Raw genomic sequence first — 23,302 nt, 5'->3', positions numbered from 1 at the left:
CATCTGGAGCAGGCCCGCTCCAGCCGCGGAGGCAGAGCCCGCTGGAGGGGAGAGGGTCCCAGGGCCCCTCATCCCTGCTCTCCCCGTCCTCGAGGTGCGCCGGGCCGAGGAAGGGGGATCCTGGGCCGCGGCCCCCCAGGCCGCCGGAAGTGCCGGAGCGGGAGGGGGCGCCCCGGTGACTCAGGCGGGGGCAGGAATGCTGCGGTTGGAACGGGACCGGGTTCCAGAACTCCCTCCCGCCCCAGGGCTCCTCGGGCGGGAGGGCGGGCGGGCAGCGCCAGCCCCCGCATGGTGACCCTGGCGGGCCCCCACGTGCCAGGTGGCTGGAGCGGCCCCAGGCTCCCCCCCCTCGGGCAGCCGTCCCGGGGCGCTCCTGCCCTCCCCCGCCGGCGGGGGCTGCGCCGGGCACCTGACCTTGGCGGGGAGCTGTGCCCGGGCAGCGGCGCTGGGGAGCGCCCCTGCCCACCCCCTTCCGTCCTCGGCCCACTTTCCCTGGGTCCGCTCCCTCTGCCGACTGAGAAAAGGAAACTCTGTGTCTGCGGGTGGATGGTGGTGGTGAGAACACAGGCGCGCGCGCGCGCGCACACACACACACACACACACACACACGCAGACCGAGCAGGAGGCACACACAGGCACGCAACATCCATAGACACACACAGACCTGCGGTCGCACGTGCAGACTCAGACTTGGTCCTCTTACATCCTGTCACCCACCGTGTGTGTCTCTATTTCTCTGTGTGTGAATCTGTGGATGTTGTATAGCTGTGTATGTCTGTGTTTGTGTGTCTGTGTCATGTTTGTCTCTCAGTGCATGTCTTTGTGCCGGTGTGTGTCTGCCTGTGTTCCCACCAGCACCACACTGTGGAGGGGGGGCAGTCCACCCCCAGACACCCAGAAACAGGTACTCAAGACACATATTGGGACATCTGGGTGGCTCAGTTGGTTAAGCATCTGCCTTGGGCTCAGGTCTTGGCTCAGGTCTCGGCTCAGGTCTGGATCCCAGGACCCTGGGATGGGCTCCCTGCCCAGCAGGGAGCTGGCTTGTGCTCTCTCTCCCTATCTCTCTCTCTCAAATAAATAAATAAATAAATAAGACCTTAACAAAAGAAAAAAGACACATATTAAATCACTTACCCGGAGAATTACACAAGCTCACATTTCTACATACATACATACCCAGAAACACTCATAAGTACACAAAGGCATACGCATAGATTCATTCACTCGTTCAACAGGCACTTATGGAGTACCTACTGTGTGCAAGGCCATTGTAGGCCCTGGGGCAGACAGCAGGGAACAGAAGAGATAGAAACCCCCGCAGTCCTGGAGCTGACAAGTAGCTGAGTGAGCAAGATATACAGGTAATAGGTATAGGTAAAGGTAATAGGTAATAGGTAAAGTATGTGGTGATGAGAAGACCCAAAGAGGAGAAGTAAAACTGAGGAGACGGTAGATGTGGACGTGAGGTCCCAGCTCTCAACAGGGCAGCCAGGGACAGAGCCAAGGAGAAGGGGGGGTCTGGGTACCAAATGTGAAGGAGGGTGGGAGGGAGCCATGTGCACATCTGTGGGAAGACTGATCCAAGCAGAGAGAACAGAAATGCAGAGTTCCTGAGGTAGGAACATGCCTGATGCCTGTTTTCCAGAAACACCCGGAGGCTAGGGAGGGAAGGAGAAGGAGGGGAGCTGCTAGGAGCTGAGCTTTGAGCTTTAAAATGAGCAAACACCTCTAGCTTTACACACATCCATGAGGGTGCTCCTTTGGTGTGTGCCTGTTAGGGATCTGTGCCACTATGTGCATCCGTGAGGCTCTATGTGATCCTGTGTGCGTGTGCACATGAATGTGTGTGTTGGTGTGTGTCTAGGTATGAGTATGTGTGCTTTTGCAAGTGTGTGTATAACTGTGTTAGTGTATGTGCCTGGTGTGTCTATTTGTAACTACCTCTGTGCACACGCATAAGTATGTGTGTTTTAGCATGTGTGTTTCTAAGTGTTGCCTGTGTGAGTATATAAGTGTGTGTGTGTGTCTATGTGGGGTTTTTTTTTTTCTATGTGGGTTTTTATAAATCTATGTGCTAAGTGTGTATATATGTATGTGTGTATCTGTATGGGTGCTGGTGTGCATCAGTAGGTGTGTGTGTTTATGTGGTGGAGCATTAGGACTGAGGCCATCAGCCTCTCCTTGGGCTGGCGATGGAGGCCTGTGCTCACAATTCATCCCGCCCGCCCCCACAACTCTCCCTTCAAGCAGGTGCCCATGTGGGCCGCCCTGACTCTATCAGGCAGGGCATGGTAGGAGGTGGCCCAGCATGCCTGGGAAATCCTCCCTCCCCTCTCTGACACTGGGCCTCTCTTTCTATGGCTCCCCAGGCTTGAACAAGACATCTTCTTTCTCCTGTGAAGCCCATAATGCCAAGGGGGTCACCACATCCCGCACAGCCACCATCACAGGTGACAGGAAAGGGAGCTGGGGAGCTGGGTGTCAGAGGATGTGGGGTCTGGGCCAAAGGTCGGAGCTGAGGTAAAGGGCAGGGTGGGGGTGGAGGGGAGCTTGGGCAAAGGCCCCCCAGGGTCAGTCCTTCCCCTCATCTCTCCACAGTGCTCCCCCAGCGGCCCCGCAACCTCCACCTGGTTTCCCGCCAGCCCACAGAGCTGGAGGTGGCTTGGACTCCAGGCCTGAGTGGCATCTATCCCCTCACGCACTGCACCCTGCAGGTGAGACCTCACATTTGCTCAGCCCTCCTTCCACCACACAGAAGCCCCCATCTCCTCCCTGGGAAACCCGCCCTCCCAGCCATTCATGTGTTGAGAGGCAGTAGAGCCTCAAGTCCCACCAGATGTCCTGGGTTCAAATCCTGACTCCCCCAGCACTGGCTGCAGGAGCTTAGACCGTGACTTAACATCACTGGACCTCAGTTCTCTCATCTGTAAAATGGGCAGATAGGCTTGCTGTAAGAATTCAATAAGTGAATGTAGACAACAAACTTAAAATAGCATCTGGAATACGGGAAATGCATAATAAGCTATCACCTGTTTTAACTTTTTTTTTGTATTAGTAATATTGACTGGCCAGAGTAGGAGTCCTGAGACAGCAGGGCTCAGAGCCATCTCTTTCACCATCGGGTGCCCACAGCCTTATGCTTCTCCCATCCCAGCCCTGATCACTCGGGGTTGTCACTATCTGGGGGTAAGTCTGTCCCCACACGAGACTGGGAGCTCTGGAAAGGCTGGTCCCGGCTATCTCAGTCACCACTGGGTCCTCACGATTGCCCAGTGCTGACCTCAAGTAGGGCACCTTTTTTTTTTTTTTAAGATTTTATTTATTTACTCATGAGAGACACAGAGAAAGAGGCAGAGACACAGGCAGAGGGAGAAGCAAGCTCCTCAGGGGGAGCCCAATGCAGGACTCGATCCCAGGATCCCGTGATCACGACCTGAGCCAAAGGCAGATGCTACAGCCACTGAGCCACCAGGTGCCCCTCTAGTAGGGCATGTTTGCTGGAGGAGTACGTGACCTGAAACGCTCTTGACCCAGCTTTCGACACCAAATTCATTCCAATTCTATACTAAGAAAAACAAATGCAGATCTCTGAGTACAAGACAAAGTTCTGGCCTGATGTTTTCTGAGATTTGGAAATTGGAGTGAGGCTTGGATAGTGCCTGCCAAGACAGATGACAATAATTAATAATGACCAGCTTTTATGGAGCGTCAGTTCCTTACGCACACCCCCTTGTGTGTTTATGGAGCAGGGTCTATGGTTACACCTGCTTTCCAGATGAAGAAACTAAGGCTCAGAGTAGTTAAACAACCTGGCCAAGATTACAGGTGGGAAGTGGCGGAGGTGGGATTCAAACCCGCATCTCCCCAAACCCATACAATCCCCTTCACCTCCTTATCCTTAGAGTCCATTCAGAGCCAGTGCTCCATCGAGTAAGAGCCGTCTTTCTTTTAATTACATGCCCCAGACATAATCTCATTCACTTGTCATTTTAACCCTAGAAAATAAAAATTAAAATTAAAATTAAAAAAAAAAACAACCTAGAAAATAATCTGCTAATCTTCCCGTTTTCAAGGGAAGGAACTGAGGCCCAGAGAGGGGAAGTGACCTATCCCATTGGCCAAAAAAAGATAAAACTGATTCAATCACCAAGACTGGGCCCATTTGGGAGACCTCAAATGCCAGGTCAGGCATCAGCCGTACCCCTAACCCACATGCGTCCAGTGGCAAAGGAAAGCAGAAGTGTGTCCTCTTCCTTCTCCAGAGCTCACTTCCTGCTGTGCCTGGCCTGGGTGGGAGGGTTCGAACGGGAGGGTGACAGGGAAAAGAGAAGTGGGAGTGGGCATTGGGAGGCTGACTGTCTGGACTTAAGTCCCTCTCTCCCCTTTGCCCCAGCAGAGGTTCCCCTTCCCATCTGTCACTGCAGGTCAGAGAGCAGGCATGGGGACAGCTCCCCCCCACCCATCCTGTTACCCACCAACTGCCCACTCCCTACCAGGCCTCATGGTGCTATCCTCACCACACAGGACTCTGTGTGGCTTCGGGCAAGCTGCTGAACCTCTCTGGGCCTCTGTTTCCTCATCTGTGAAATGGGAATGAAAAAAGAATTTGACCTCAGAGGGTGGTGGTAAAAAGCCAGTGAGTTCATCTAGGATTGTGCTTGTATCAAGCAGGGTGCTTGACACAGGGTCGGTCCTCAAGAAATGTTAGCTGTTGACAGGGTGTGCAAAGCAGCTTACATGCGGTATGTCATTAAGTCTCACACCCTGCCAGGTAGGGAGGACTCGTGGATGCCCATTTTCCAGAGATAGAAACGGAGACTCAGAGAAGTAAAGACACCCACTCTAGGTCACACAGCAGATGATAACCAAGCCAGGACTTGGATCCAAAGAATTTTGGGTCCACACCCATAAGCAGTAAACTCCTTCTGAACACACAGTGTGGCAGTGTAGGTTGGGTCTCCTGGTTGCTTCCTGAGGGGGGATGGCAGCGTCCTTACCGTGTGGGACTGTGCTTGTATGGCTGTAGAGGGTGTGTGGTTCTGTGTGGCAGGGCTGTACAAATATATTGCCCAGCTGTGGCCCCTGCCATGCCGATCATGCTATTCCCAGGGACCAGATGAGCCTCCCAACCTGTGCTGCTGTGTAGGGTGTGCAGAGTTTCACATTTGTATTCTGGCAACCTCTCACGCACACACAAAATAATCACGGTAAGCACTCAGTGTGCACAGGTTCTTCTAAACGCTTACAAGTTAAACGCTTGCAAGTCAACCCTGCAAATCAGGGAACCATCACTATTATCCCATTTTATAGATGAGGAAACTAAGGCACAGAGAGAGCTAGATGCTGGTAGAGGCTGGATTAGAATATCAGATCCAGCATCCGTGTTTAGCACTGAGCTACACGGCCCCTCTGAACAGGGGAGAAGTATTGTTACTATCACCCATGTTCTTTTTTTTCTTTTAAGATTTATTTATTTACTTATGATAGAGAGAGAGAGAAAGGCAGAGACACAGGCAGAGGGAGAAGCAGGCTCCATGCCGGGAGCCCGACGTGGGACTCGATCCCGGGACTCCAGGATTGCGCCCTGGGCCAAAGGCAGGCACCAAACCGCCGAGCCACCCAGGGATCCCCTATCACCCATGTTCTTAAATGGACATCCTCACTGTGAGCGGGGCAAAGGTTTTGAAGATAGGTTGGGGTTTCGTTCCCAACGTCGTCAGTGACAAGCTGGTGACTTTGGGCAAGTGATTCCATCTCTCTAAGACTCAATGTGTTCATCTGTCAGTGGAGATGCACACAGTACCCACAGGCAGGGCTGACGTCAGGGTCAAATGAATTCAGATGTGTAAAGGGATTTTCTTTTTATTGAGCTGTAACATACATAATGTACATAATCTTTCATGTACACCTAGATCCTTTATTTTTTTAAGATTTTATTTATTTATTCATGAGAGAGAGAGAGAGGCAGAAACACAGGCAGAGGGAGAAGCAGGCTCCATGCAAAGAGCCCAGTGTGGGACTCGATCTCCGGACCCTGGGATCACACCCGGAGCCAAAGGCAGATGCTCAACCGCAGAGCCACCCAGGCGTCCCAATCCTTTTTTTTTTTTTTTTTAAGATTTTTTTATTTATTCATGAGAGACACACAGAGAGAGGCAGAGATGCAGGCAGAGGGAGAAGCAGGCTCCCCACAGGAAGCCTTGCGTGGACTCAATCCCGGAACTCCAGCATCACGCCCTGAGCCAAAGGCAGACGCTCAACTGCAGAGCCACCCAGGCTTCTCCACCTAGATCCTTAAACATGAATGTTCACGTATTGTCACGAGCCTCCAAATCACCACCCACCAGCTCCCCACAAGTATCCCTCAGCCCCTAGAGATGCCCACTCTTCTGATTTTTTTAAAGATTTTATTTATTTATTCATGAGAGACACACAGAGAGGCAGAGACATAGGCAGAAGGAGAAGCAGGCTCCCTATGGGGAGCCCGATGTGGGACTCGATCCCAAGACCCCAAGATCACGCCCTGAGATGAGAGCAGATGCTCAACCACTGAGCCACCCAGGTGTCCCTACTCTTGCGACTTTTGCCTGTGGTTGAATGTCATCGTCATTCTATTGATGCTGACCGCCTGCCACACGCTGTGCAGCTTGTCCTACTTTCAACCTTTAGGCAGCCCTGGAAGGTGTTTGCTCCTCCAAGCCCCCATGTTCCAGATAAGGAAACTGAGGTTCAGAGAGGGGAAAATCTTGCCAGAGGTGGCTTTTGCAAGTGATGACAGAGCCACACCGTGCAACTGGGTGGTCTTCTCGCTTTGCAAATGCAGGTGCCCATGTTACCCCAGCATGGAGCTCACATACACACACACACACACACACACACACACACACACATCCTTGCAAAGTTGTGTAATCACACTGGGGCCACCACCAACGACTTGTGTGACTGACTACCTCTTGAGATTTCGTGACCATCCTGTCCTCATGCCCCTTCCCTGTCCCCAGGCTGTGCTGTCAGATGATGGGGTGGGTGTCCAGCTGGGAGAGCCAGACCCCCCGGAGGAGCCTCTCACCTTGCAAGCGTTTGTCCCCCCTCACCAACTTCGGCTGGGCAGCCTCCATCCTCACACTCCTTACCACATCCGGGTGGCCTGTACCAGTAGCCAGGGGCCCTCACCCTGGACCCACTGGCTTCCTGTGGAGACACCAGAGGGAGGTAAGAAAGGGCTGGTCGGAGGCAGATGTCACTTGCAGCCCTGCTGGACCATGCTCACAGCAGTGCCACCCCCAGCAGCTCTTGTCCCCCATTTACCCCATGTGGCCTCAGTCCTTCCCATCCAGTCCCTGATCCCTCAGCATGGCCCACTGGCATCTCTCCCAGACCTCTTCCCTCTGCTTCCGCTCATGCGAGGCCTGCACAAGTTGCCCACGCGCATGCCCTTTGCACCCTGCCCCTGCTTCCTGGGAACAGGGGAGGGGGTCAGGAAGAGGTGGGGGTGCCAGCTTCCCCTCTTCCCTGTCCTCCAGTGCCCCTGGGTCCCCCCGAGAACGTTAGCGCCTTGCGGAATGGGAGCCAAGCCCTCGTGCGTTGGCAGGAGCCAAGGGCGCCCCTGCAGGGCACCCTGTTAGGGTACCGGCTGGCCTACCGAGGCCAGGACACCCCCGAGGTGGGTGCTGCTGGCTGGGCTGGGGCGGAATGGCTGGGTGGAGGGAGATGGGGAGGACAGGACACGAGTGCAGTTGGGGTAATATGAGACCACACTACACCTAGGAGGGCACATCCTGAGAAGGGGTCCAGGCAAGGGGTAGGGAATGGGAGTGGCTATTTACAAGTCCTTGTGAAAAACATTTCAGTAGACTTACAAATGTACTATCATGATTTTACAGCAGATAATTGTATAACATCTTGAAGAAGGGGTGACTTTTCCTAATTTGCACAAAGGTGGTCTTGGAGCAAGCAGCACCCTGGGTTGGAGAGGTGGGTGGGAGAGAGAGGGTGGGGGGTTAGGAGGGGATAAAGAGAGGAACCTGGGTGGAAAGATGAGGGTTCAGTCCCTCACTTGCTAGCACTTGACGACGGGCTGTGAATGAGGCAATGGCCCAGTCCCGGTGGAGCTGATGTTGGAGTGGGCATGGGGATGGAGAATGGAGGTGGGGGTGACAGTGGGGATGATGGGTCGGAAGAGGTAGGGGTGAAGGGCTAGGGGGTGGGGAGGGGGCTTTGAGAAAGATAGGGACTTAACGGTGAGGGTGAAGTCTTAAGAGTTAGGGGTGGCGGGGTGGGGGCTTTACCTTGATGCTACATCTGGACGTCCTAGGTGCTCATGGACATAGGGCTAAAGAGAGAGGTGACCCTGGAGCTGCAAGGGGATGGGACGGTGCCCAACCTGACAGTGTGTGTGGCAGCCTACACTGCTGCTGGGGATGGACCCTGGAGCCTCCCTGTGCCCCTGGAGCCCTGGCGCCCAGGTAACTCCAAAGTCCTGCTCAGCCCCCTTCAACTGATTCACGAGGACCCTGTCTTGCCCAGATAGCCCTGACTTGCTCCCTGTACCTTTCAATGTTACCCCAATCTGGGCTCTTTTCCTACCCAAAACCTTCCTGAGAGTCTCACCGGTGTCACACCAGTCTTATCCTCTCTGAGTCCTCCCTCTGTCCTTTCTCCTCACAGGGCAAGGACAACCAATCCACCAGCTGGGTAAGGGCTTCACACCCTCTTGCCTCCCTCCTTTGCCTTCATGCCCAGTGAGGACCCCATCACCACAAACATACCCATAGACATTTCTTTCATGTTTCTCAAACTCATCATTCTAATCTTCTACTTCTCGGGTTTGTGTGGTCCTTGATGTTGTCAGGAATGGCCCCCGTACATTGTAGGTACTCAATGAATGGTGGATGGATGGATGGATGGATGGATGGATGGATGGATGGATAGATAGATAGATAGATAGGTGGATGGATGGGTGGGCAGGCAGATGAGCTATCCCCCTCAAATCCATCCCTCTCAAATATTTCTCCAGCAATTCTCAAACACCCTTTGTACCCTCCTAGCACTATTATAGTTCATCTCTTGTAACTCAACCTACTATTCTTAAGGATTCCTTATGTGCCTTCCTGCATTTCTTTGCATACCCTTTCCACACTAATGCCAGCCTTCTGTCCCATTCATCCTATTATTGTCCTTCGTTCCTCACACATGCCTCCCAAACCCAGTGCACACCCACACTTCTCATTCACAGACTGCACACTTTTTACACACTCGCCGTATATCCCACATTGCAAATACTGGAAAATTTTGGATCCACACTATCCCACACTCTTCAATTCTTCCTGCACACAGGGAGTGATGCTCCTTACACATTACTCCCTCAACACTCGCCAATCCTAACCCGTTCCCACTCTGCACACACCCACACCAAACTCCTGGGACACTCAGCACGTACCTACCCATTTCCATCCCTTACATACCCATTCCCACCCTTTGACACCCCATTTCATCTCCTCCCATGCCCACACTCCTCTCACACCAACGTTACATCCTTACCAAAAAGTTGCTCATGAGGTGTATCTAAAATGCCTTAACTACTCCTCACTCACATACCTCTAACTCCTCCAATACCCATCTGACATTCTGTGCACCCTTCTTTTGCACATGTATTTCACTTCTATCCCTCGCTTAATAGAAGCCCCTCCATCATCAGTGCATGTTCCTCAAGACCATTCCTTGGTCGTTTGTCCATGAGCCTCATACTCCTTGTATACTCCTCGCATGCGCTCCACACACCCATCCTACACTCCACACATCCCCTCCCCTGCTCACACAACTTGTGTGTTTTCCACACCCAAGTCCATCTCCCTGGATAAGTAGATGCACCTACCTACTACATGCCTCATTAGATATTTCCACATCTGTCTCCCTCCAACATCATATCTTTGGGTCCTGGGGAGCAGGATCCAGGGCTTCATCCATGACCTGTGTGCCATACCCCCTGACAGTGAGTGAGCCCCCAGCCCCTGCCTTCTCATGGCCCTGGTGGTATGTATTGCTGGGAGCAGTCGTGGCTGCCGGTTGTGTCCTCATCTTGGCCCTGTTCCTTGTCCACCGGCGGAAGAAGGAGACCCGCTATGGGTGAGTTGGAACTACGTGAGTAGGGAGGCTAACTTGGACTGGGATGGAGAGGCTGGAGTCAGGGAGACCATGAGGAGGCTGGTGCGAGATGAGAGATTACCAAGAGTCAGAATGAGGTCAAGGGTCTGGGTAATAAATGGAAGGCAGAAGGTAGAAGTCCAAGTCATACTCAGCAAATGCTGGAGGAGAGGGCGGGCAGGGCTTGGGGTTAAGGGTGGTGTTCGCTTTCACTGTTGTCCGAGAAAGGGGGTTCCACCTGGTCCTGCCCTGCCCTCACCTCCTGCCTATTCCCCCCAGAGAGGTGTTTGAACCAACAGTGGAGAGGGGTGAGCTGGTGGTTAGGTACCGTGTTCGCAAGTCCTACAGTCGCCGGACCACTGAAGCCACCTGTAAGTGAACCTCATACCTCCCTGCCCTGGTGTGGGGATGACAAGTGTAGAGATTGGGGTCTGCCGGGCTTCTTTCGATGCATGAACCCAGAGTTTCCAAAGACCCCGGAATACTAGGATGTGAGAACCATAGACTAAGAACAACAGAATTGTGAAACCACACAGATCCTTAAAATAACAGGGTCCTAGACAATAAGTTATAGAAAGACCAAACTTTAGGGCCACAGGATCCTAGAACAGTATAATGATGATGACGATAATGATGATGATGATGGCAATGAAGAGGACAAGGATGGTTAGATAATTGTAAAGCCAATAATGACAGGCAGCCCTAGCACTTCCTATGTGACAGGTGCTGTTCTAAGTGTCCCACACGTCATTTAATTGAATTCTCACGACAACCCAATGAAGTAGGTAAGTCACTCTCCACTTTCACAGATGGGGAAGCTGGGTACAGAGTGGTTAGTAACTTCCTCAAGGCCACACAGCTTTTAAGTTAGACAGCTGGGCTTTGAACCCTGGTCATTTTGCTCTGAAGTTCATCCTCTTAACTACCTCTTGGAATTCTAGAATGTTAGAGAGTGGAATGGATTTTGGCCGAAACAATCATAGGCTCAATATCATAGACCCTTAAGATCTGGAAAACCATATGCTCTAAGAGCTCTAGACTCTCTGTAGACTGTGGAATTTTGAAGGGTCCCAGCTAAGGAAGGACCTCAGAGTGCACCTTGTCTAATCTCTTCATCTTTCCAGCTGGGAGAAACTTAAATCCAGAAAGGAAAGAGACAGAGTGATGTCTCTTCCCAGGACACAGTGAGAAGGCTGCCGGGGCCCCAGGGAGATATTGGAAGGGGCTGGGAAAGACATTTATTTAGGAGAAGCAAGAATAAGAAGCAAGGAGGTCATGGCGCTCTAGTGGGGTGACATGCAGCAGCAGTTCTCAGAGTGTGATCCAGGTCCCTGAGGGTCCCTGAGACCTTTGCAGGGGGTCCATGAGGTCAAAACTATTTTCATAATAATTCCAAGATGTTATATGCCCTTTAACACTCTCGTTCTCTCACATGTGTTCCGTGGAGTTTTTTTTAGAAGTTCTCTGATGTGTGATGGTTGACACTCTATTGGTTGACAAATGTGTGTTGGTTTATTCTTGTGTTTGAAAAATCTATCCATTTTAATTTTGAATACAGTAAGTATTGATCCATATAATCCCAGTGAATGAAAGCTCTATGTAGTCCTCAGTAATTTTTATTTATTTATTTATTTATTTATTTATTTATTTATTTATTTATTTATGAGACACAGAAAGAGAGAGAGAGAGAGAGGCAGAGACACAGGCAGAGGAAGAAGCAGGCTCCATGCAGGGAGCCCGACGCGGGACTCGATCCTGGGTCTCCAGGATCACGTCCAGGGCGGAAGGCGGTGATAAACCGCTGAGCCACCCGGGCTGCCCAGTCCTCAGTAATTTTAAGAATGAGAACAGGTCCTGAGGCCAATAAGTTTGAGAACTGTTGCCATATAGCAATGAAAATAAATTGCAATTACACACAACTAACTACATGACAGCTGTCTCATAGACACTGTGTTGAATGAAAGAAGCCAGACATGAAAGAAAACATAGTACGTGATTCCATGTTTATGATTATATTCCCAAACAGAAATGGCCAATCTATGAGAAGAGAAGTCAGGAAGGTGGCCACTCTTAAGAGGGCAGGTCATGGTCTGTTCTTGACTTGGGTGCTAGTTATATTATTGTGTTTGCTTTGTAGAAATCCACTGAGCTGGGGTGCCTGGGTGGCTTTGTCACTTGAGCATCCAGCTCTTGGTTTCAGCTCAGACCATGATCTCATGGTTCATGAGATGGAGCCCCATGTGGGCCTCCCCACTCAGCTGGGAGTCTGCTTAAAGATTCTCTCCCTCTGCCCCTCCCTGCTTCACTCGTGTGCACTCTCTCTAGAAAGAATAAACTTTTCACCTGGGTGGCCCAGTTGGTTAAGCAGCCAACTCTTCTTTTCAGCTGAGATCATGATCTCAGGGTCGTGAGATTGAGCCCTGTGTCAGGCTCTGTGCTCAGCAGGGAGTCTTCTTGGGGTTCTCTCTCCCTCTCTCTCTGCCCCTCCCCCTGACTCATGCATGTGCAAGTGCTCTCTCTCTTTCTCAAAAAGAAATCACCGAGCTGCTTGATGAGGATTTGTGCAGATTATATTTCAATAAAAAGTCAAGAAATATTTTTGGCAGGACACTGACCAATCAGGGTGCCCACTGGTGCAAGATTATGTGCCAGGCTCTAACCCTTTAGCTGGTCTGGGAGAAGATTCAGGGGGTCTAGAGGAAGAGCGAAGGTGGGATGTGTGCTCAGGGCAGTAGCTGTTTTTGAATGAATGTAGAAATATTTCAATATTTTAACAATGGATACATCCCTCATGATATCCAAATGTTACCTGAGTGTCAGCCCTGCTGCATGGCTCTGTCCACCCCCATCTCCCATGCAGTGAACAGCCTGGGCATCAGTGAAGAGCTGAAGGAGAAGCTTCGGGATGTGATGGTGGACCGGCATAAGGTGGCGCTGGGGAAGACCCTGGGAGAAGGTGAGTCCTCCCCCTGCCCCCTCACCCAGAGTACACACACACACACACACACACACACACACATCCCCCTGAACCATGAAGTCCTTCACTTCCCCACTCCTACCCAGTCACAGGAAATGCAGTCCCCACAAGCCCCCCTGAGGTCAATATCTCCCTCTGGTCCCCCACAGGAGAATTTGGAGCAGTGATGGAGGGCCAGCTCAACCAGGATGACTCTATCCTCAAGGTGGCTGTGAAGACAATGAAGAGTGAGTCTGTACTTGTGTGTCCATGTGGATGGGACCCTTACCCCATAACTGTAGGCCTTTTCCCTATGCCCCCAACGAGGCAGAAGAGCAGAAAAGTGAGTAGCAAATTAGCCCTGTCACAGAATCCCAGGGTTTCTGGGCAGGAAATGGAGTCCACACTAGGTACTTCAAAAGAAGGAATTTAATATGGGGACCTTTACTACAAAGGCATAGGAATGACATGGAGCAGCGAGGCCACCTGGAGATTAGCAGCAGCAAGGCCTGAAGGGCAGAGGGAGGAAGTGGTGTCACCAGAGCCTACGGCCGGGCACACATGGTGGGATTTGGGATCACAGATTTAGGGGCTGCCTTGTGGAAGCTTGAAACACACAGCTTTCACCAAGGCAGTGCTGAAAGCAGTAAGGGACAGGGTGAAATACCCTGACTTCTCCCCCTCCACCCTCCCACCTGCCAGTCTCCCATCAGTACTTCCCATTGGCAAACTCCAACAGGAAAATAGTATGGAAGGGAGCCTGGGAAATCTAGTTTTTGGGGATCAGCCCCCTGAGTTACCTAACAGAACAGGGAAGGTCTGGAATGAGGCACACCTGGCTTCATTAGCCAGCTGTGTGATCTCAGGCAAGTGACTCTGCCTCTCTGAGCTGCCTGCCGTTCATCTGGAAAAAAAGGATCATAATGTCCTTGTTTCCTAGGGTGAGCCAAAGCACTTAATGCTGGGAACCGTATGTAGTTATGTGCAATGAATGTGGAGTGTGGCTGTATTATTTACATGGTCAGGGACGGTGGGAGCCAGTCCAGGGTCACACAGCACAGGAAGTCTGGGACCAAGCCCCTTCCATACAGGGAAGAGGCACTGAGGGTCAGGCTGCCGCTGGTGGTGAGGGAGGAAGGATCCTTTCTGCATCACTGGGGCAAAAAGCCTGGGTTGTGGGGTTATCAGTCTCTCCCCATTCATTCATTATTGAGCACTTCTTACGTACCAGGTTATGCTCTTCACCTCGGTTTGAATCCCAGCCGTGTGACCTTGGGCAACTCGCTTTGCCACTATGAGCCAGTGTCCTGAGTTATAAAAAGGGAGAAATCGTATGGATCCCCAGGGAAGCAACCTAGCATGGTGTGTGCACAGGGACCTCAGAGCCGGACCACCAGGCTTCTGATTCTGCCTAATTCACTTGTAAGCTGTGTGTGCCCTTAGGCAGATTTCCTGACCGTTCTGTGCTTTGGCTTCCCCATCATTAAAACAGGGAGAACCTCAGAGGGTTAAATGAGTTAATATATAGAAAGTGCTAGAGTGTGGCACCAGGTACTTAGTAATCATGTTTGATGAAGAGGATGATGATGAAAGAGAGGAGGGGAGAAAGGGTCCTCCCTCCCCTCCTCCTTATCCACCTTTCTCTCTCCCCCAAGTTGCTATCTGCACAAGGTCGGAGCTGGAGGATTTCCTGAGTGAAGCTGTCTGCATGAAGGAATTTGACCACCCCAACGTGATGAGGCTCATTGGTGAGGGAGGGGCAGATTTAGGGGGCTCTACAGGCCCCATTGAGGCCACTCCAGAAGGAAGACCCCTCCCTCTGGCACTGGGAAGATCAAACCTCTAGGCTCTCTGCTTCCCCCTCCTTCAGAATCAGCAAGCTCCCCTCCTCCTTCTTTCTCTCAGCTTGGAATGTGACCTCTGACCTTTCCCAGAAATAGCTGAGGTCCCCAGGAGGGCTCTGGAAACTTCCCTGGGAACAGTGCTACAATCGGCTTCTCTGAAGCTTGGTCCTTGCCACCCCACCCGTCCCACCCCCAACAATTTGGAAGATTTGAGGGGGAGGGAGAGACAGAGTGGAGGGAGGGGATGTCTTCCCCTCTCTGTCCAACTGGAATGACAGGGGCTGCCTGGCGGTGGGGGGGGCTCAGGCGTCTGTTTCCAGGGTTCCGAACGAGAGGGCTTCCCGGCACCGGTGGTCATCTTACCTTTCATGAAGCATGGAGACCTGCACAGTTTCCTTCTCTATTCCCGGCTTGGGGACCAGCCAGTGGTGAGGGACGTTTCCTTGTCTGGTCTACAGGTGTTAATTGAGCACCTGTTAGGTACCCAGCACTGATCAGACCATGGTGACCAAGAACTTGCCCTCATAGAGCTGTCTGCCGTGAGGGGTCCAGGCAACAAATAAGTTAACAAATAAGCAAGATAATTTTAGGTGCCAGGAAGGAAATAGAGTCAGATGAGCCACAGAGAGTCCAGGCAGTTAGTTTGGGTGGACAGAAAAGGTCTTACTGAGGAGGCAATCTTGAAGGAAGAGGCAACCAGCAGGAGGTGGGGAGACCTGGAGGGAAGGGGTGCTGGCAGAGGGCACAGCATAGGCAAAGGCTTAGAGGTGGGAACAAGCATAATCTGTCTGAAAACCAGAAAGGAGGCCCCTTGCTGGAGTGAAGGTCACATGTCCCAGGCAATAACATTAGATCAACTTGGTGGGGAGGGCAGGAGGAGATTGTACAGGGCCTTATTGGAAAGATGTTAGATTTAATTCTTGGAGCCATGGGACACCACTGCAGGGAAGAAGGGAGGGAGGAGTGCTGGATCTCAGGGTCTTGGCCGACCTCGACTCCCTCCTGCTCTGCCCCCAGTTCCTGCCCACTCAGATGCTGGTGAAGTTCATGGCAGACATCGCCAGTGGCATGGAGTATCTGAGTACCAAGAGATTCATACACCGAGACCTGGCCGCCAGGAACTGCATGTGAGTGTTGAGGCTTGCAAAGATACCCCCTCACTCTCTCCTTCAGGGAGCTGCCTCTCTCTTCCATTCCAGGATGGAAGATGGGTCTAGACATACATACCCTTCAGGCAGGCCAGAACTCAGGACTGCGATAGAGAGGTCAGCAAAGGGATTGGAGGAGCCTTCCTGGAGGAGGTGTGCCTGGAACTGAGATCCTGGAGAGGGGTACTTGGATGTGGAGGAGAGGCAAGAGGGAAGGTTCAGTGGGTGGCATGAGATGAGCAAAGGGGCAGAGATGACCAATGATGGTGGTGGCACCATGAGGCTTCAGTGCCTCATCTCTGTCTCCCTCCCTGCTGAGTGTCTTGCCTGGGGCTGCCCTGAGGGAGGCGCCACATTGAAGAAGGGGACCAGACACCACCACCACCCCTGCCCTGCCAACAGACATGCCAGAAAATAGGGCAGAACTAAACTAAGGTGAGGGTGGTGTGTGTATATACATACCTACATATATACGGTCCTACCCGTCCAATCCATATTCAGATTCTTCAGTTTTCCTCCAAAATGTCTTTGAGGGCTGTTTTATTTTTGCACCAAATCAGGATCTATTCAAGATTCTTTTCCACGGAGTTTGGTTGTTACGGCCCTTTGGGCCTTTTTAATCTGAAATAGCCTCCCCTACCACCACTTTTTTTTTTTTTTTTTTAAGATTTTATTGATTCATTCAGGGGAAAGGAGTACACATGTGTGCCAGGGGAGGGACAGAGGGGGAGGGAAAGGGATAAGCAGACTCTGTGCTGAGCGGGGAGCCCTATGTGGAACTCAACACAGGGCTCATTCTCATGATCCTGAGGTCATGACCCAAGCTGAAACCAAGAGTCAGATGCTTAACCAACTGAGCGACCCAGGCACCCCCTATGTTTTATATTTTTACAGCATATACTTTGGAAGAGACCAGGCCATCTCTCTTGTGGGATGTGACATATATGTATGTGTTTCCTTGTGGTGGCATTTGCCTTATTCCTCGTTTCCTGTATTTCCTGTTAAGTAGAAAATGTATGTAAAGGGTTCAATAGACTCAGTGAAATGGAAATTCCTTTCCTTCTGCAACTTGGGCTGATCCTCATCAAGCCCCCCCATGGAACAATGACATTGAAAATCAGAGTAGACAACCCATTGCGGGGGTTTTTTGTTTTTATTCATTTGTTTGTTTATTTTTTAGACAACCCATTGTTATGCACCTGTGCTTTTTTTTTTTTAAGATTTTATTTATTTATTCATGAGAGACGCACAGAGAGAGGCAGAGACATAGGCAGAAGGAGAAGCAGGCTCCATGCAGGAAGCCCGATATGGGACTCGACCCTGGGACTCCAGCATCATGCCCTGAGCCAAAGGCAGACACTCAACTGCTGAGCCACCCAGGCATCCCACACCTGTTGCTTTTAAGTTAAAATATTAAGAGGCTCCTGGTCAGTTCAGTTGGTGGAGTGTGCGACTCTTGGTCTCCAGGTTGTTACTTTGGGCCCCATACTGGGCATAGAGGTGACTTAAAAAAAATCTGAAGGGGTACCTGGCTGGCTCAGTAAGTAGAGCATGCAACTCTTAATCTCAGGTTGTGAGTTTGAGCTGCATGTTGGGCATGGAGCCTACTTAAAAAATAAAAATAAAATAAAATATTTTCTTAAAAGGAAGTTCTTGGGGCACCTGGGTGGTTCAGTTGGTTAAGCATCCAATTTTTTAAAATATTTTATTTATTTATTCATGAGAGACACAGAGAGAGAGAGAGGTAGAGACATAGGCAGAGGGAGAAGCAGGCTCGCTGTGGGAAGCCCGATGTGGGACTCGATCCCAGGATCACGCCCTGAGCCAAAAGCAAATGCTCAACCACTGAGCCACCCAGGTGCCCCTAGCCCACGTCTTTGTTAGCTTGCTTTTTTTTTTTTTTTTTTAAGATTTTTTATTTATTTACTCATGAGAGACACAAAGAGAGAGGCAGAGACACAGGCAGAGGAAGGAGAAGCAGGCTCCATCCAAGGAGCCTGATGCAGGACTTGATCCCAGGAATCTGGGATCATGCCCTGAGCCAAAGGCAAACGCTCAACTGCTGAGCCACCCAGGTGTCCCTAGCCCACAACTTTGTACATATTGGTTAGTTCCTTTTTCTTTGCTCTGTGGTATTCCTTTATACAGATGATGTCCCACGACATTCTGTCTCTTAATCTGGGTGGCGGTTACATGGGTGTGTTTATGAAACTTCATATGGAGGGAACAAGAAACAATACATTTCCCTTCCATCTGGGGTTGACAGATCCTCACCCCCAAGGACAGCCAGAGTGGGAAATGGAAGCGGAGTCTGAGAGTTGAGGGCAGGCTTCCTGGTAGAGGAGGCAATGCGGTCACCCTGTTCCTCTCCCCAATCTGGGCAGGCTGAATGAGAACATGTCCGTGTGTGTGGCGGATTTTGGGCTTTCCAAGAAGATCTACAATGGGGACTACTACCGCCAGGGACGCATCGCCAAGATGCCAGTCAAGTGGATTGCCATTGAGAGCCTGGCTGACCGTGTCTACACCAGCAAGAGTGATGTGGTAGGTGCACCCTTGAGAGGAGCGAGGGTCAGTGGCCTGTTCATCACTCACTGCAGTGGGGAAGCACAGGGGCCTGACCACATGGGCTAGGCATGTCTGCGGGTGTGGTGGGAGTCTGTGAACGGTGGTGTGGACATGCTGGGGATATATACAGGTTCATGCGTGCATGGTGGCAAGTTCATATAGGGGACATGTGGCCAATTTAGGTTGGGAGAGGCAGAGGTAAGTATACATGTGTGTACAGCCAGGGTGTGGAGGGTGACACATGAGACCATGTGTCTATGAAGTGTGTAAATGTGTGCATGGAAGTTACCTCTGTGAGTGTGCAATGTACCAAGATAGCTATGTACACATGTGTACATATATGTGGGTGTACCCATGAACCTATGTGTTGGGGGGTGTCTCTGTGCAGGAGAGACCAGCTAATTCTCTCCCTTCTGCCCCCCCCCACAGTGGTCCTTTGGGGTGACGATGTGGGAGATTGCTACACGGGGCCAAACCCCATATCCAGGAGTGGAAAACAGCGAGATTTACGACTACCTGTGCCAGGGAAATCGACTAAAGCAGCCTGTGGGCTGTCTGGATGGACTGTGAGGATCCTTAGGACCCCCTCACCCACCCCCGTCCCATCCTAGATTTCACTCCAAAACCCAGAGCACCCCACATGGCCCCAACCCTCTAAAACTTGCACAGAATCCCTCAGGCTGTTCAGGAACCCACACTGAGACCCCCCCACCCCCAAAATTCTAATTCACCCCAGACTCCTGAGCACCTGTATTTCTCCAGTGCTCTTCAACACCCAGGACCCTCTGCCAGCCCTCCAGTTTGCCATATTGGGCTTCTCCAAACTCACAGGTCTCCTCTGAGATATCCTCAGGATCCTTTAGGACAGTGCTTACCAAACTTTGCTGTCTTACAACACGCAGAGGAGAGCAGAACATTTATCCAGCATTTTGAGGGCAAAGTCTGCTCTAGCAAACCCTCCCTAGAACACTACCCAATACCCAGGGAGGTTCCCCAAGACCCTTTCCAGCTCCCGCATGTCCCAGGACACCCCTTGGAAACTCTTGAGAATTCCCAAACCCCAAACTGCTAAGGTTCCTTCCAGTTCCATAAAATGCCCCCAAACTCCCAGAATGCTCCCCTTCTGAGCTCCTGCTCAGTCTCCCACCCCTCATTTTGCTGCCCTAGGTATGCCCTGATGTCCCGGTGCTGGGAGCTAAACCCCCGGGACCGGCCGAGTTTCTCAGAGCTTCGGGAAGATCTGGAGAACACACTGAAAGCCCTGCCCCCTGCCCAGGAGCCCGAGGAAATCCTCTATGTCAACATGGATGAGGGTGGGAGTCATTCTGAACCACTTGGAGCTGCTGGAGGAGCTGACCCCCCAACTCAGCCTGACCCCAAGGATTCCTGCAGTTGCCTCACCGCGGCTGAGGTCCATCCTGCTGGACGCTATGTCCTCTGCCCTTCTACAGCCCCTGGCCCCGCCCTGCCTACCGACAGGAGCTCCCCAGCTCCTCCAGGGCAGGAGGATGGAGCCTGAGACATCGCTCCACCTGGGACTCCTTCTCAGGACCCAAGCTAGGCACTGCCACTGGGGGAGCCTCCCCCCCAACTATTTCACCACTCCAGGCCTCATCCTCGACTATAGCCTTCTCTTCCTACCCTATTCCACTTCCATCCCAGATGGATCTTCTCTTTTCTTCATGCCTTAGTGTCCCCATGTGTAAAAGGAAGCGGTTGGGCTGCAATCCCTAGGGGTCCTCCCAGGTCTCATATTCCAAGATTCTAGATTCTAAGGTTCAAAGAGTCTAGATGTAAAGGTTCTAAGTTTCAAAGATGTTATTAGTCTTTGGCTCTAAGGACTTAAAATCCCAAAGTCTCTAATTCTAAAGTGCAGGACTTAAAATCCCAAAGTCTCTAATTCTAAAGTGCTAAGGTTCCAGACATGGAAGTTGTGAGGCCTATATTCTAAGGTTCTAAGAGTCCATGGCTCTAGATTTTTCTGATTCCAGGATTCTTTTTTTTTTTTTTTTTTGATTCCAGGATTCTTGATAAAGCCCACAAGATTTTAAGTTCTGAAGCTCTAAGATTCTAGTTCTAAGACCCAAGGCTCTATGATTCTAGATTTTGTTTTTCTAGGGTTCAGAGTCCTCAGAGTATAAGATTCTAGATACTGCAATTCTAGACATGGAGATTCTAAGGCCTAATGTTTTAAAATTTGATGTTCTAAGCCTCTTAGACTGTAAATCCTCTGGCTGTAAGACTCTATATCGTAAGGCTTCTAGATTTTTGTCTTCTCAAGTTCTAAGATTCTAATAATGGTTAATTATAAGTTCTAAGGCTTTATGATCCTTGAAACTCTTATTATGAGATTCTGGATGCTAAAGATTTAAGATTCTAAAATCTGCCATTCAAAAGTTCTAAGAGTCTAAAGATGGAGGCCCAGAGGTCTAATGTTCTAAGATGTGGTGTTCTAAGACTTAGTCTAAGAACCTAGATCCTGTGTCTAAGATTCTAGACCATATGCTTCAAGATTCTAGATTATTAAACTCTAAGATTCTAATGTTGTTCTGTTCTATGTTCCAAGACACTCTAGACTCTATCGGTCCAAGATTCTGGATCCTTAGCATCTAAGGTATAAGACTACAGTTAGTTGTGACTAGCTAGATACCAAAGTTCTAATCATTTCCAGTGTTGGATATATTTAGTTTCTATGTGGCATTCCACCTGCCTAGGATTTTAGTTAAGGGTCCAAGAATCTACAGTTCTAAGTCTTAAGATCCTAGGCATTGTAGTTCTAAGATTCAAATACTGTCAGATTCTAAAGGTCTATAGGTCTAGAATTCCAAGGGATGATTCCAAGGTTCTAATTTTATAGATTCTTCTGTTTGACTCTCCCCTTCTGAGCCACCTCTGCTTCCTCCTCCCCTTAAGCCTGTGCAATAATGCATTAGGGATGCCTCCTTTCCCCAGGGGGCAATTTCCCTCCTTTTGGGCCATGCTGCCCCCGCCCTGAGCCAGTCCCTCAAGCCCCCTGTACAGAGGTGTGGACTCTGGCACTTCCAGAGGGGCTCAGATCACATAAAACTTTATAACCACACTTCTGTCTCCTCTTGTTTCCACTCAGCTGCCATGTAGCCCCCTCTCCCTGGCAACTTCCCATCAGTAAAAAGAAAGGTTTGGCGGGGTCTTGGAGTTCTTCCTTTACAGAGAGGGCAGAAATGAGCATCCATATAAACAAAAAGACATGCAAACAGCAGCCTCTCCGAAATCCCTAGTGAGGAACAGGCACTCAGAGACTCAGTGTCAGACACACTCTCCTCCGCACCCCAAAGTAGCAAACCCATTAGGATATACTCAGGCATACCTGGCCACGAATAAGAGAGATGCTGAAATTCAGACACATGTAGTAACAGATGCAAAAGATTACACAGACACAAACATATTTACAAACATATGAAAGGCAGATATACTCACCAGGGATAGGAAGAAACCCGAGTAACACAGATTACAAAGAGTACACACAGAGCACAACAGGTACTCACAGACTTAAGTGTTCAAATTCACAAGAAAACACAGGCACAGGACACCTCCGATCATCACGGGCCCACAAAGGGATTCCTGCCAAGGCAAACCCACTGTGCTTTGCATGCATCCTGGGCCCGCGATCCCGGGTGCACCCGGCAGCACATGGAGAAACCCTTGCCAGCGCCCGGACGCCCCCCGGTGGCGGCTCCTGAGAACCGGGGATAGTTTAATCCGGGCCACAAACTTTTTTTAGAACAAACCCTTGTGGGAAGCTGGGAGGAGAGAGGAAGTCGGACGTTGGCGAGGGGCGGGGTGTCTGGACTGGAACCTCCGGGCCCACGTGAGTGTCTGCCCCGATTCTGAGTGGGTGCTGTGTGTCGGGGTTGCCGTGTCAGCTCGTAGCGTAACTTGTCCTTTGTCTTTATCATTCGGTGCCGCCTGCCAGTGCGGACCTTAGCGGCCCCTTCTACGTTCCCCTTAACTGATGCATCCAATCTGACCCACGGCCACTTGTTTATCTCGTCGCGTGTGTTTTTGTCCAAGTAGAGGTGGTGTGCGGCTTCCGTGGGCGTAACGGTGCGGCTTAGCGGGCAACGGGCGTTTGCATCGCACCCCCCCCCCCTTTGTGTATCTTTGCAGAAGTTTTGTGTGTTTTGAGTTAAGAGGCAACAGGTGGTGGTGCAGCGCGGTAGACACTGCGAAACTCTGGCGTTTGCCCTTGCAGCGTGAGGCTGAACTACCAACCTGTGTGTCTGAACTTGTCAGTCTCAGACGCCAAACAGCCCGAACTACTCGACAGCGGTTTAGAGGATTTGGAGTGGAGACCCGCGAACTCCTGGAGGTCTTCCCGGAGGGGAAAGGCTCTATGGTCGCGCGCAGAGCGCCCACTCCACGTAAGATCCCAACCGTAGAGAACGGCGGCGGCGAAGCTATGACCGTGGCAAGAGGCGCCCCTTGAGATCAAAGGGAAGAGGGTGCGATTTCCTTTGCAACTTTTCTCCCGTGTGTTTGCTTAGCCTCTTTCAAACCCGCGGGACTCTCTGAAGCCAAGTTTCCTTTGCATAAAGGCGATGGAGTTAGAAGATGGATAATTTATCTACTTTATCTCGCCGCTCCCCGCCCCCCCCGCCCCC

General features: G+C 51.0%; 2 protein-coding genes and 2 long non-coding RNA genes across 9 annotated transcripts in view; 2 read left to right on the top strand and 2 right to left on the bottom strand.

Annotated features, from left to right (window-relative positions):
* The window catches only part of AXL (AXL receptor tyrosine kinase), a 26,689-nt gene extending 5,485 nt beyond the window's left edge, over positions 1–21,204 (top strand). For 2 of the 4 annotated variants that reach the window (XM_072776872.1, XM_072776865.1), the window contains exons 5-20: positions 2,373–2,453; positions 2,602–2,717; positions 7,005–7,215; positions 7,527–7,666; positions 8,318–8,468; positions 8,671–8,697; positions 9,996–10,128; positions 10,426–10,517; positions 13,007–13,102; positions 13,273–13,350; positions 14,758–14,850; positions 15,253–15,374; positions 15,964–16,073; positions 18,479–18,638; positions 19,092–19,228; positions 19,830–21,204. In XM_072776872.1, the coding sequence (XP_072632973.1) occupies positions 2,373–2,453; positions 2,602–2,717; positions 7,005–7,215; positions 7,527–7,666; positions 8,318–8,468; positions 8,671–8,697; positions 9,996–10,128; positions 10,426–10,517; positions 13,007–13,102; positions 13,273–13,350; positions 14,758–14,850; positions 15,253–15,374; positions 15,964–16,073; positions 18,479–18,638; positions 19,092–19,228; positions 19,830–20,181 (2,099 nt within the window). In that variant the 3' untranslated portion in view covers positions 20,182–21,204. The remainder of the gene's footprint in view (positions 1–2,372; positions 2,454–2,601; positions 2,718–7,004; positions 7,216–7,526; positions 7,667–8,317; positions 8,469–8,670; positions 8,698–9,995; positions 10,129–10,425; positions 10,518–13,006; positions 13,103–13,272; positions 13,351–14,757; positions 14,851–15,252; positions 15,375–15,963; positions 16,074–18,478; positions 18,639–19,091; positions 19,229–19,829) is intronic. The other 2 variants (XM_072776883.1, XM_072776862.1) reach the window with 1 other exon arrangement.
* On the bottom strand, positions 4,387–16,364 carry LOC140605052 (uncharacterized). 2 transcript variants are annotated; one of them, XR_012007829.1, is made up of 4 exons: positions 14,331–16,364; positions 13,903–14,006; positions 12,956–13,611; positions 4,390–4,583 (listed from the first exon to the last, which is right to left on the bottom strand). It is a non-coding gene; the product is annotated as an uncharacterized lncRNA (long non-coding RNA). The 2 variants fall into 2 exon arrangements; XR_012007827.1 differs by having other exon boundaries at positions 4,387–4,583; positions 13,903–16,364.
* Positions 20,656–23,302, bottom strand: LOC140605062 (uncharacterized). Its single transcript, XR_012007831.1, has 2 exons — positions 22,430–23,302; positions 20,656–22,262 (listed from the first exon to the last, which is right to left on the bottom strand). It is a non-coding gene; the product is annotated as an uncharacterized lncRNA (long non-coding RNA).
* Positions 22,479–23,302, top strand: part of HNRNPUL1 (heterogeneous nuclear ribonucleoprotein U like 1) — a 36,750-nt gene continuing 35,926 nt past the window's right edge. Inside the window, exon 1 of one of the 2 annotated variants that reach the window (XM_072776922.1) lies at positions 22,479–22,509. The gene's annotated coding sequence lies outside the window, so the exon portion shown is untranslated. Of the gene's footprint in view, positions 22,510–23,017; positions 23,144–23,302 lie in introns of those variants that run through there. The other variant, XM_072776914.1, reaches the window with a different exon arrangement.

The sequence above is a fragment of the Canis lupus genome, chromosome 1 (genome assembly GCF_048164855.1).
Source record: "Canis lupus baileyi chromosome 1, mCanLup2.hap1, whole genome shotgun sequence".
In the NCBI taxonomy this organism is placed as follows: Eukaryota; Metazoa; Chordata; class Mammalia; order Carnivora; family Canidae; genus Canis; species Canis lupus.
The sequence above is the reverse complement of the archived record's forward strand: the minus strand, read 5'-3'. Positions and strand labels throughout refer to the sequence as shown.